Source organism: Bidens hawaiensis, unplaced genomic scaffold (genome assembly GCF_021521415.1).
Source record: "Bidens hawaiensis isolate Kalapana, Puna unplaced genomic scaffold, B.hawaiensis_p1.1 tig00037734_1, whole genome shotgun sequence".
NCBI classification, from domain to species: domain Eukaryota; kingdom Viridiplantae; phylum Streptophyta; class Magnoliopsida; order Asterales; family Asteraceae; genus Bidens; species Bidens hawaiensis.
This window is the reverse complement of record NW_027505504.1, coordinates 136,113-150,293: the sequence shown is the minus strand read 5'-3', so window position 1 is coordinate 150,293 and position 14,181 is coordinate 136,113. Positions and strand designations below refer to the sequence as shown.

At 35.4% G+C, this 14,181-nt stretch overlaps 3 protein-coding genes across 3 annotated transcripts in view; 2 read left to right on the top strand and 1 right to left on the bottom strand.

Annotated features, from left to right (window-relative positions):
- The window catches only part of LOC143613595 (mannosyl-oligosaccharide 1,2-alpha-mannosidase MNS1-like), a 96,563-nt gene that overhangs the window by 28,705 nt on the left and 53,677 nt on the right, over positions 1-14,181 (bottom strand). The window lies entirely within an intron of this gene.
- On the top strand, positions 2,063-8,120 carry LOC143613582 (V-type proton ATPase catalytic subunit A-like). The gene is made up of 20 exons (XM_077087255.1): positions 2,063-2,140; positions 3,728-3,854; positions 4,343-4,398; positions 4,481-4,537; positions 4,649-4,760; positions 4,878-4,915; positions 5,038-5,139; positions 5,212-5,268; positions 5,367-5,438; positions 5,515-5,616; positions 5,705-5,767; positions 5,851-5,983; positions 6,124-6,230; positions 6,384-6,578; positions 6,691-6,777; positions 6,860-6,964; positions 7,108-7,205; positions 7,316-7,394; positions 7,598-7,686; positions 7,780-8,120. Exons 1-20 carry the CDS (start codon positions 2,063-2,065, stop codon positions 7,892-7,894), a joined length of 1,872 nt encoding a protein of 623 aa, XP_076943370.1. The 3' UTR covers positions 7,895-8,120.
- LOC143613581 (reticulon-like protein B22) lies at positions 10,241-12,726 on the top strand. Its single transcript, XM_077087254.1, has 4 exons — positions 10,241-10,536; positions 11,687-11,828; positions 12,385-12,454; positions 12,611-12,726. The coding sequence occupies exons 1-4, from the start codon at positions 10,241-10,243 to the stop codon at positions 12,724-12,726; spliced, it is 624 nt and encodes a 207-aa protein (XP_076943369.1).

Sequence of the window (14,181 nt, the reverse complement as noted above, 5' to 3'; positions counted from 1 at the left end):
AGTTAGCTTTTAGCCTTTTACACAATCCAAACTCTCATCTTTGTTCACTTGGTATAGTTGTTTCTAATAAACTTGGAGTCACTCTTAATTGAATCAGTCGAGAATTGGGTACTGCCTATGCAACAGGCTTGGTTGAATACCTTTGAACCACATTTATTACGATCGGGTGCCACCTACACACAAGATGGTGAACCGGATAGTTAAACTTTTCTCTTTTCAGATGCCTACTTGTCGTTTTTATACTTCATATTTTGTTAACATTGTAAATCAAATATAAATTAGTTGAAAAAGCAAATTGGCCTAACAAGCTAGTAGATACTTCATAAGTATGGATCTCTAGCCAGATTTCTCTCAAACAATCCATCATTAATCTCGTCACAGTGAGAGAATTTCGTTATGTGACTAACATCCAACGCAAGAACACAAATTATCGGAACGAGAGTATGTTGAGAGAGAATATGACCTGAAATCCTTATCGTCATCTATTGGTTATACCAGCGCCGCTACCTTTATTTGTGAGAGAGTAATGAGTCCTAAAGTAGTCCATGATAAAAGGTGTAACTGTCAAATCATGACAACAATTATAAGAGATATTTTAAACGGTCCATGACTAAACCGGGTGTAGTTGGCACTGTAGGTGGCCTAAAACGCCCTAAAGCACGAGGATACACCGTCACCCCCCCCCCAACTAGATAACAATTATGAGGTAATGACTGGTGGGGCTACATCCATTACACCTCTTCCGGCTAAAAGAACCCATATAATGACATGACGTAACATAATGCAAAATGCCTCATAAGGGTTCAATCGACTACAACACACGGTCTTACAATGTGTCCGCATAATTTCTCACCACGTATACAAAATATCGTCCAATAAATCCAGCACCATCAAAAGCACATGGATAAATTAATTACTACTATTATTATTATTATTATTATTATTATTATTATTATATATAATAAATAAGAAGTTTGGTGTCATTGGACCACGACTGGTTCACTTGGCATGCTCTGATTAGGCTACATAACTTATACTGTTTTTTTGTTTTGTTTTTTTTTTTATATTGACAATTAAACGTTTATTCACACCGTCTCATCATCTGGGACCGACAACGCTTGGGGGTTTTATCAATGCATCGACGCAACACTCGCGACGACAAAGATCCGGTTGTACTAAAACCTGGGTTTTACCGGCATTTTTGTTTTAGTTCCGGTACGTAACGAACGTAAATAAAACCGACCGAATTCAGGTCGACTCACCACCGCAGCGCCCACGACCGACAACGCTCGGGTTTTACCAACGTATGCGTTTTATCAATTCACCGCCCCAACGTCCGACACCGAAAATGGTCGGGTTTTATTGACCAAATAAATGTCGTTTTAAATATTTTTTTTGTTTATTGGAAGTGGTGCATATTGTGGTTGTTTCGGTACTTCTGTAAGCCTTACACCTCTATTGAGTAATGCCTGAGTCGCAGCATCCAGGTCTGACCCAAATTGAGCAAGGGCGGTCACTTCGCGATATTGTGCCAATTCCAGTTTTAAACTACCGCAGACTTGTTTCATAGTTTTCAACTGAGCGGCAGACCCAACACGACTGACAGATAAGCCGACGTTAATAGCAGGTCTAATTCCGCGATAAAAGAGCTCTGTTTCCAAACAGATTTGTCCATCAGTAATGAATTTAAAGTTTCAACGCCTGAGTTTTACCAATATCGGTTATACGTAACGAACAAACTAGTTTGATATCATATTGATTCACACATTCTAATCGAAAAAAAAACAAAAATATCAATCAAAAATCAAAATGACTCGAGCGCTTACGTCGTGAGATACGCACCACGTGCCAACCTCTTAATGGCCAAAGATCCGGTACACCCCTGTACGCGTCACACAGGATTACCCCCGATCCAAAGGCCAATTAACATCAACAATACAAAAACATCATCAATACATCCACATCATTCACGGTGTTTGTGTGTAGGTGAATTCACTGTTACCTACCTTCAATTGGCTGTATCTGTGACTCACCAATCACCAATCTATCTGTGAAGAAGAAGATGCCGTCTGCTTACGGTGCTCGATTGACGACCTTTGAGGACTCCGAGAAGGAGAGTGAGTGCGGATACGTTCGTAAGGTCAGTTTTCCGATCTGTTATTCGTTAAACTTCCGATCGATCGGATCTATATTATTATTCGATTGTTTTCTCACTTTTTATAATTATTGCAATTGATGCTACCTGAATTTTGAGTGTGCGTGTGAGTCTGATATGATTTGATGATCCGGTAGTTATTATATCTATGCTTAGGTAAAGTGCTCTGAAAGTGTTTCATTATACAGGTATATATATTGTGATTTGTGATTTAGGTTTAAACTGTGTCTGTAGAATTGATCAAGTAGTTAGACTTCATGTTTATTAATAATTATGACTCTATTGTGTTTCATTGTTATAATTATTGCAATTGAGTGCTATCTGAATTTTGAGTGTGTGTGAGTCTGATACTCTGATGTGAATTTGATGATTGAGTGGTTATCTCTGCTTAGGGAAAATGCTTTGAAATTGTTTCATTATATAGTTATATACTGTGTTTTGTGATTTAGGTTTAAATTCGAGTCTAAAGAAATGATCAGGTAGGTTTATAATTATTACAGCCAAGCGCCATCTTAATTTTGAGTGTGTGCGAGTCTGATATGATTTGACGATCCAGTCGTTCACTTTATGCCTAGGACAAATGCTTTGAAATTATTTATTGTGATTTGAGACTCCGTAACCAACTAACCATGAAGGAACGAATCATAGTATTTTGAGTTTGGCTTAAGGTTAAGTTCACTAGAACCATGGATAGTTGGTTGCTGTGTTTACAAGATTGGCAATTGTAGTTTGGGGAGGTGAACTGTAAATTTGTTTTTCAAGCATTGCTATAGTTACTTTGGTAGTTCTGTTATTTAATTAACCAGACTGAAGCTGATGAAATGATATGTAATCGAATACAGAACTTGTCAAATACGAAGGTTTATATTCCTGTCATCCTGTGTGTGCCTTTATTATAACGAGTAGTTGCATAGTCTTGCATAACTGTATGTCAAAAGTTTCACCAATTTTGTGTTTAGCTATCATATGGGTCTTTTTACAATCTTGTACGGAAAAATATACGGTGAATGATAATATAATAATCTTCTGATGCGCATGCCTCGAATAATTATGCTGTTTGGAAATCATGCACATGATAACTTTCTTGAATTAATTTCTTCAATCTTATTCACACTCTGTTACCTCATATTGATAATTAAATATATTATTTTTGTAAAGTCATGCAACAATCAACATCATATGTTCACTCTAGATAATATTGACTCATGTGTCTGCATGTGTCTTTAAGATGTGTATTTTAAGCATTATGAACTTTAGCTGAATGTTATATTCAGTGATGCTCAATGTTTAAGATGTAAAATGCAGAGTCATCAAAGTTGTTTGGTCCTTCTACTGGTTAATATATTTGGATATGCCTTTTGTATTATTGCATATTCATTGGATAGAACAAATAGTTTTGCTTGGACAAGTTACTTTCTTAAAGGGTGGTGAGTGGGTGTAGTTTATAGCTATACCTTATGTGATGCGCTTTTTATTTCACAATAAATTTTGAATGGGTTCTTAAAAAATTGATTATCGTTTGATGAATATCACAAAGAACTTTCAGCTGATGTTGTATTTTAATTTTGGCAGGTATCAGGGCCTGTTGTCATTGCAGATGGAATGGCAGGGGCTGCTATGTATGAACTTGTTCGTGTTGGACATGACAATCTTATTGGGGAAATTATCCGTTTGGAGGGAGATTCTGCTACAATCCAAGGTATTTTAGTTTATATCCCTAAAAGTAGCATTTTGTGGCCTAAGCTGCAATTGAGTGAATACTTTCAGGATAAATGTGATTATTTATAGATTATGTGAACATAATGTAATTGCATTGACACCCTTAAAAGGTGCAACATTTTCTATATGCGCTTGACTCCAAAAAAGCAACATTGTGTTGATTGTAAAAATTCCTTCCGAAATCTACTTGTTTTACCATTAACAAAAACTAAAGATGTTGATGGGATTAATTGCGGTCCACACGTTTTCTTAATATGTCTAATAATTTGTATATTAGTTATTTGATCATTACTAATAGACTTTTAGCAAAAATAATTGCCTAGTCAATGGAGGAGTACTATATTATGCTGAACATTTGCTTTATAAATGGCTAATTTAGCAATTCAAGTTGACATGATTCTTGATGCACTTGCATATCTTCAGTTTTATTTTATAATATTGACAAAAAAAACATTCAATGAATTGCAGTTTATGAAGAAACAGCTGGGTTGATGGTGAATGATCCTGTTTTGAGGACACACAAGGTATGTAATTTTAGCTCATTACCGATTTTCGGATTTCCAGTGTTTGAAACTTACTTTCAGTAACTTTTCCTCTACCTTGCAGCCTCTATCTGTGGAGTTGGGCCCTGGAATATTGGGAAATATATTTGATGGTATTCAGGTTAGCAAACTTCAGTTTTTATGTTTATTTAAACATTTTTGTTTCTATATCGCACTATCTTTTTTTTTCTTTTTCAAGAGTTACTAAACAAAGTTTCCTTTATTTATTCAGAGACCTCTGAAAACTATTGCAAAAAGGTCAGGAGATGTCTACATTCCTCGTGGTGTATCCGTCCCAGCTCTTGACAAAGATATCCTTTGGGAATTTCAGCCTAAGAAAATAGGTGATTTTACATTATTTCTCATTAAAACTTAGAAATTTGTGAATCTTGATGTTTTGGAAGTCTGAAAATATTTATATAACACATAATTATTAATTTGATTTTGTGTTCTGATGTCAGGCGTGGGAGATCTTGTAACTGGTGGAGATCTATATGCTGTAAGTCGAACATCCTCATTATTTACAAACCTAGGAAGAAGCTCTTTTTGTTTCATATATATCCAGAATCTTTTGTTATTCTAAAATTTTAATTGTTAATTTTTGTTTTCATATATGTGCAGACCGTGTTTGAGAACAGTTTAGTTGAACATCACATTGCTCTACCTCCAGATGCCATGGGAAAGATAACCTATCTTGCTCCACCCGGTCAATACTCATTGAAGGTATTTCGTTAAGCTCATTTTGCCATTTATTTTTTCTTTTTCTAACCACGCCTTTTTCTGTTTTTTATACAGGATACTGTCTTGGAGCTTGAATTTCAAGGTGTCAAGAAGAACTTTACCATGCTTCAGGTTTTCTATCTCTCCATCTCTAATGAAATGATCAACATTTTTAAGTTTTCAATTATTGCACATGTGATTTCTGATTCTTATGCACTTCTTGTTCGCAGACTTGGCCTGTACGTACACCTCGCCCTGTGGCATCAAAGCTTGCTGCTGATACCCCTCTTCTTACTGGACAGGTATCTGTCTTTAAGTTATACAATATCAATGTTAATCTGGCTTTTCATCATTGACCATTTGACCCTTATTTATCAGCGTGTTCTTGATGCCCTTTTCCCTTCCGTGCTTGGTGGAACATGTGCCATTCCCGGTGCATTTGGCTGTGGGAAAACAGTTATTAGTCAAGCTCTATCTAAGGTATTTTCAATATAGTTGGTTGCAACTCATTTGAATAGTTAGATGCTAATATTGTTTTCATATTCACTATTTGCTTTTTATTTTGCAGTACTCAAATTCAGACACTGTTGTGTATGTTGGGTGCGGGGAAAGAGGAAATGAAATGGCAGAAGTACATCCCGCTGAATATTATTGTTATTTTATGTTCCTATTCAGACATACACTTTTTTAATGCCTTATAATAACTTTTTGCAGGTTCTCATGGATTTCCCTCAATTGACTATGACATTGCCTGATGGCCGTGAAGAGTCTGTCATGAAACGTACCACACTTGTTGCCAATACTTCTAACATGCCTGTGGCTGCTCGTGAGGCTTCAATTTATACAGGTAAGACACCATTTTGTGTATAATGAGCTTATCAATAGAGTTTCTGAATACCTAAGTTGCAATTTAATTGCATTTTTAATTTCAATAGTCTTTCTGAATACCTAAGCTGTAATTTAATTGCATTTTTAATTTCAATACAGGAATTACCATAGCCGAATACTTCCGAGATATGGGCTACAATGTAAGTATGATGGCAGACTCTACCTCACGTTGGGCAGAAGCATTGCGTGAAATTTCTGGTCGTCTGGTACGCATTATTCTATTTCTAACTACTCATCTTAGTTTCTGATAATATTTATATTTGAACATCCCTTTTCTCGTCTCTTATTCTTTATGCTTATATTTGTGTTTATGATGAGTATGCAATGGAAGTAATTTTGTGGTTTTTATTTGAATACAGGCAGAAATGCCCGCAGATAGTGGTTATCCTGCTTATCTGGCTGCACGTTTGGCATCCTTTTATGAACGTGCTGGTAAAGTAAAGTGTCTAGGTGGACCAGAACGTAATGGTAGTGTCACAATTGTTGGTGCTGTATCTCCTCCTGGTGGAGATTTCTCAGATCCCGTTACATCTGCTACCCTCAGTATTGTTCAGGTACCTTTTTAAAAAAAAAATTATACCTTTTCAATTTGTTTATTAAATTTTGTGTGATTTGTATTCTTGATTTGTTCAAAACTGCTAATGTTGCATCTTCACATTTTGTCAGGTTTTCTGGGGTCTAGATAAGAAGCTTGCCCAAAGAAAGCATTTTCCTTCTGTTAACTGGCTTATCTCCTACTCCAAATACTCGTCGGTACGATATTGAAATAATAGCATTTATGATGTCAAAATTAATTTATAAATATACAGTTACTGAGCAACTATTGCTTATTCAGGCCCTAGAATCCTTCTATGAGAAGTTTGATTCGGATTTCATTGACATTAGGACAAAGGCTCGTGAAGTGCTTCAAAGAGAAGATGATCTTAATGAAATTGTCCAGGTATGTTGTGATGTTATCGACATTGATACAAGTCAAAATAATGGTTTTTATTGTTTTATACTTTAATATGTGAGTTAACATGATACTTTAATATGTGAGTTAACCTGCTTTTTGCTAAAAGGATAATATTATTTTTGTTTCAGCTTGTGGGGAAAGATGCTTTAGCTGAAACAGATAAGATTACCTTAGAGACTGCAAAACTTTTAAGGGAAGATTATCTCGCTCAGAATGCATTCACGCCGTAAGGACCCCCCCCCCCCCCTTCTTAAATAAAAGCAAAAGTATTGTGCTAAATTAATTCGTTTTACTATGAGCACATTTGTTTGAACTTTCATTTTGTGGAAATAACAGATATGATAAGTTCTGCCCCTTCTACAAATCTGTTTGGATGATGCGCAACATTATCCATTTTTACAATTTGGCCAATCAGGTGCGCTATCGTCTGTTTTATTTATGTTACGTTTAAGCTTAGCTTACTGATAGATATGGTAGACAAATGAAAACGTATGATGATACTTCATGCATAAAAAACCTTTGCTGATACTTTCAGTATAGTTGCAAATTATTGTTATTATTATTTCAGAATGATTATTCTAAACTGAATCATCCATTGACTTTTATAAACAAGAACAGGCTGTAGAGCGAGGAGCAGGAATGGATGGCCAGAAGATCACTTACTCGCTGATCAAGCATCGGTTGGGTGATCTATTTTACCGCTTAGTGTAAGTGGAATTTGCAGTCGAATGTTCATTCATATTGTGGTGCATGGGACCTGAATTAGTTAGTTAATAAATCTGGTAATTGAATTATAACAGGTCTCAGAAGTTTGAAGATCCAGCTGAAGGTGAAGATGTTCTTATCGGGAAATTCAAGAAACTTAATGAAGATCTTACTTCTGGTTTCCGCAACCTTGAGGATGAAACCCGGTAAACAAAGAACACGTAATAATCAAGCTATTTGATGATGAAACCGAGCAGCGATTTTCATTTCTCAAGTCGGTTTCGGGGAAGGTGTGTTGTTTCTCAGTGCATAAAGTTTAGTTTGTTGATTTATTTATTTTTCAAAGGATGTTTGTTTATTGCCATTTTGTGTTGTGTAGCTATAATTATTTCTGCATCCTCTGGACATTTTGTGTCTTGAGAGTTGAAATAAGCAGAGAACACCAGAACCTCATATAGGTTACTACGTTGATGCTACTGTTGGATTATTATTATTATGAATAAATAATAATATTATTATTATTATTATTATTATTATTATTATTTGTTTAACTAATAATATGAATAAATGCTGGATGATATATATTGAGTTGTTTTTTTAAGTTCTTGGTTTGGCTCGTTTGTTATTTAATAATTAAATTATATATGGTCTTTTAATTATTTTTATATATATCGAGAATAACCTTAAATGAGCATCAGGGCTAGGGCTCGTGTAGTCGCCAATGCTTGGCTTGAGCTAGGCTATGTAGTGTGAAATAATATATAGAAGTCAAAAAGATGTAAAACTTCAAATTACACAAGGTTTGTTGTGCTTAAATGAGCTTCCTGACTTCCTGTATGAGGCTTGTGCTCGGGCTGGACAACTAAATGAGATTCATTTAAGACTCAGGCTCGGCTTGAGCCCAAAAAGCTTGGCACGCTTTGAGTTTCTTATTGATCCGGTTTCAAGTAGGGGGTGGCTCGGCTCGTTTGCATCCTTAAGGGTGTGTATTTGTATTTTTAGTTTCATACTAATTGTAAAACCCTCTCATACACAACGAGCATCAAGTACACATTGTTAAAACTTTCGCAGAGGGATTTTCTAACATATTTGTGACTATAACTTTATTGAAAATTGAAAAAATATAGTAATACAAAGCTAAAAATTAATGAATTAGTAGATTATCTTATTAATTAAGAACATATGAAAATAGAAAGAATATACTCATGGGCATGGTTAAAGCATTCACATTGACTTCTTTATATCCATAAATTCTATACAATATAGATGAATAATAGAGAAAAACAACACTACATTGGAATCTTTATAATTGAGAAAATTTGTAGAAAATTAGAGTAACTCTATATTTAAAGGCTCATATTCAACATTCTATATTTTGTTATAAGTGTAAAAAAATATATGAAAAATAATAAAACAAGTGTTTGTTAGTGTGATAAAGATAGAAATAAAGAGTTGGATGTTTTAAAAAAGTAAATAAAATTTAAATAAAAATATGTTTGTTTTTTAGGTTAAATTAGTGTAAATAAGTAATCAAATATGCATGTTTCGATTCCTTAATTGTGGTCTATTGGTAGGAGGCTTAGTTTATATTATTTAATGGAGACTCAAATTCGAATCTCACTTGTGTCTTTTTTGGGTGGATATAGGCAATGAAGGATTTGAGTTAGGTCTTGTGCAAAGGTTGTTAGTTAGAAACCCGACGTCCGTCCGGGTTTTCGCCCCACCGTGTGTTATGCCAGAGAGTTCTGCTCTTGTATAGAGTTTTGCTCTTGTGGTGGCACGACGACTGTCAAGTGGCAGTCGACGGTATGGTTTCTTGAGAGAACGCCTAAGCCAAACTCTGAAGCCAGCGTGAGCCTGATTAAAACAACAAAGTCAGGCCAGAGTAAATCCAGAGAGTGCGGCAGACTAAATAATCTTAAATATATATAAACGAAACATTTAAAAAATCTCTGGTTGCTCCCTATATTATCTCAAGCCACCAGATTGCTTTGTATGCAAATGCAGGCTTCTCATGCATTTGACCCGAATTCATGGGTATGGGTTTCACAAAAACCAGATAGCCCTTATACGGGTTATAACATCTCATTAAATTAAAAAATAATCCCACCAAATATTTGATATGAAAATTCTATAAAATACGGATATACTTAAAATTAATATCCGATTAAAAAAAAGATATTATTCATAATTAAGAAATAATTTTATAGTAAAAAATAAACGGGTCAACAAATCCATATAGCTTTTAAATCGGGTTATAACGTCTCATTTATTAGTGAAACTCTTTCCTCGTAAAATCCAAATCCTAAGTATATTAACTTTTTTATCATAAATAAAAATTAAAATTTAATAAAATATATAAATATAAAAAATTAACAATATAAAACAATCCTGTGAGTGATAAAAGTTAGTAATACAATAAAAGTGCAACTTTCCAAGTACAACTTTCCAGTTTCCACTATCATTCCAAACCTAATCAATCAATCAATCATCAATGTCACAATACCAATTCTGATCCCAATTATTAACTAACATAACACTACTACTACTACAGCCATGGACGAACTCAACACCAGTAACGGAGTAACCGAAAACGACGACGTAAGAAGAAACAATAATAGTAAGAAGATTAATAATAATAATAATAATACCACGGAGTTACGATCATCATCATCATCATCAGTAGTAATAGGCAAAGCAAAACCATTAATCGTCATGACGTGTGCTTCGTTAGTCTACTACCACTGCGCCTTTCGTAATTCAACCATAATTACACTCTTCGCTGACGTCATCATCGTCCTCGTTTGCTCACTCGCCATCCTCGGCCTACTTTTCCGTCAGATGAATATTCAGTACGTGTTTCTGCTTCTGTTAATATCATTTTCCCCAATTTTTAGGTCTTATTTGTTAATAATAATATCATTTTCCTCAAGTTTTAGGTCTTATTTGTTATTAATAATAATAATAATAATAATAATAATAATAATAATAATAATATAACTTGTGTGTTAGTTTAGGGCTTCGGTAAGCTATTTTATTCTCGGGCAAGCGAACGATTCACGAACACATAATGAAACGGAGTGTTGTTGTTTTGTGTTCGTTTGTTAAGGAAATGAACTTGTTCGTGAACGGTTAAGGAACGGATACATGTTAATGACTTAGTTTTGTATTGATTACGATTTAATTTTCCCCAACTTTTAGGTTTTTTTTGTTAATATAAGCTTTGTGTTAGTTTAGGGCTTCGATAAGCTTTTGTTGGATAAGTGAACGGTTCATGAATATCAGAATATGTAACTGAATGAAGTTCTGTCGTTCGTGTGTTCATTTGTTAAGGAAATGAACGGTTAAGGAACGGATGCATGTTAATGATTTAGTTTTGTATTGATAAAAGTTTAATATTTTAATTCTCCCAATCTTTATGTTTTTTTTATTTGTTTATATAACTTGTGTGTTAGTTTGGCTTCGTTAAGCTTTTGTTGGAGAAGCCAACGGTTCACGAATGCGTAAAGGAACGAAGTTTTTTGTGCGTGTTCGTTTATTAAGGAAACGAGCTTGTTCGTGAACGGTTAGCGAGCACAAACAACGTTTTATTAGATTTGGCTAGCTGAGAATAGATAAGTGTCAACAGTTCGGTCCAGCTACCAGAATGGTCATATTTTAATTTTACATATAATTTAATAACGTTATGCTCGTATATATTTTTAACAAACATTGACGAACGTAATTTAGGGTTGTAACCGAACCGAACAAGGCCGTGTTCATGTTTGTTTGTTAAGCTTTTATCGGATAAGCGAATGGTTTACGTACGCCTAACTGGGCAAGGTTTCTCACTTTTTTGTTCGTGTTCGTTCATTAAGGAAATGAACTTGTTCGTGAAAGGTTAACAAACACAAACGAACGGGCACATACAATGTTTCACTGAACGTTTGGTTCATTTACAGCCCAAGTAGTAGTCGGTTCTGATTTGGAGGTCTGTTTGATTTGTGTTCTATGATTTTGCAGAGTGCCTGTGGATCCCCTGGAGTGGCAGATATCTCAGGATACTGCAAACAGTCTGTTTGCGTGTTTGGCTAATACTGTAGGTGCAACTGAATCTGTTTTAAGGGTTGCTGCAACTGGACATGACAAACGCCTGTTTCTGAAGGTAATCGCCGATCAACAGTTGCTGAAGTTGCATGCTTTTTTTCAATAACATAATGATTATTGTGTTCTGCTGCATATGATTTACCATTGTTTGTCAATTAGGAAGCCATTGCCTTAAGTTTGTGTGGAAGTGTGACAGGTTAAGAGATGATGAAGTAGGGCTATGGCTATATCGAGGTTATTAAGTAGGAAAAATTACTAAAAATCATAATAGGGATATTGGAAATGGTACTAACAAGTAACAACATCAATGAAGCTTAAACCGGTTGTAAACTATGCTTATGTTACTAACTTGAGCTCCTTGTTTACAAAACTGTTTACAGTAAATCATGATAAGCTGATATAGTTTCCAAAATACTAGCCAATGAAGCAATTGATTATATAACATATAAGCTTTTACAACTTAATTGGTAGTCTTTGATATTGGATGGAGTGATGGACACAACTTACAAAAACATTCAGTCTGTCATTTTTTCTCGACTGTGTTTTACTAATTTTTTAGAAAAATAACTTGAGATCAATGAAAGTTACAATCTTTTGTTTCTGATTTGTAATAGGTGGTTGTCACTCTTTATATGCTGTCCGCTTTGGGAAGAGTGGTATCAGGTGTTACTGTTGCTTATGCTGGTATGTATTCACCCCTCTCATTCTCACACACACGCACATAGTGATGACCAATTATTTTAGTTGACCGACTCTTTTTGCTGTGCCGGTTTTTTGGAAATTTATCATGTGCAACTTGCAAGCTTAACACTTGATTTGTTGTTGTTACCTTGGCAACAGGAGCGAGCTTGTTTTGTCTGTATATTCTTGCTGAAAATTTGTCTTTGTTCGGGACATGCTCACCAAAGTTTTGCTGGAGAAGAGAGAGCCCAAATGATGTGCTAGATACCACATAAGTATTCTTCCCTTATGCAGTTCACAGTTTTAAGTATTCTGTTACCGGGTTTATATTAGAAACGTATTCTTGGAATTTTGTATCCACACTAAACATGTTTGGCATGTGGTGATATACCAGTGCAACCGCTAGTTAAACGTGCTTGAGTTAAAACAATCCCAATTTACTCAAAACACAGTCAACTAGCGGTTGTACTCGTATTCGTTTGAGTTGGTTTCTTTTACACCATTTAGATCTTAAAACTCGTTTATGGGTGAGTGGTGACTATTAATATAGATAAAAACTATTTGAACAAATATGAATTGTATATCCAATCTTAAGAAAACATGGTCCGTAGCTGATACTTAGAACACCTTTCAGAAGTATCAATATCGTCACATGAATTGCAAATGCATGAACCAGATGTACCATAAAATCCACGCTTCCTAATGACGACAAAGCTACCTTGACGCACACTGCTATTAAACCACCATCCCCGTGAGTTAAACTAGTGCTTGCACTAGGTGCTAAAAATGTGGGTGTTTTGTATCCATTGAACGAAGACGGGTTGCAATTGGAAAGTTGTATCCAAAAATATATCTTTGGGACGCTCTAAAGCGCCCATGATACCTTATGAATATCATCATCATCATCGTACTCAGTATATCCCACCAATAGCAAAGCTATGGTAGGGTCTGAGGAGGGTAAGATGTAGGCAGCCTTACCTCTACCCCATAGGGATAGAGAGGCTGCTTCCGGTGAGACCCCCGGCTCGATAGTAGTTTTGCATCAAGCCTTGGACATAAGGCACATAGCACTCAATCATCGGGACACCGACTGATCGGTGCATGTACCCTTATCTTTCAGCTATCAACGCCACTACATGATGCCTAATTAACCGTCCGTCACTTTTAACGTTATTTTCACGAGATTGGTAAAATAACGTCAAAATTAGTGCAATTTCACTTTTGCCCACCCGAGGGTTCACACATATATACATCATATGTGTGCACCGCAAGCAGGGCTAGATACCTTATGAATATAAAAACCAAAATTGGGGATTCAACTACAAGCCCCGCGCAATGTGCGGGGTCCCTAATAGGCTAATACTAGTGAGAATTCTAATTAGAGGTGCAAACAAGCGAAGCTGCTCACGAGCTACTCGAGCTCGGGTCAATAAAAAGCTCGAAACAAACCGAGCTTTTTCAACCTCGAGCTGAGACTCAAATGAAACTCGTTTAGTTATCGAGATCAAGCTTTGTATGGAAAGCTCGTTTATACTCGTCGGGCCTTAACGAGCATTGTATATATACAACTGACCTCGAGCCAAGCTTCAACTCGTTTAAGGTACTACACAAGCTCGAGCTGAGCTTAATCTCGTATAAGATACTACACAAGCTCGAGCTGAGCTTAATCTCGTATAAGGTTTTCTCAAATATATAAAACAAATCAAAAACATGTATAGTCTAAATAATAA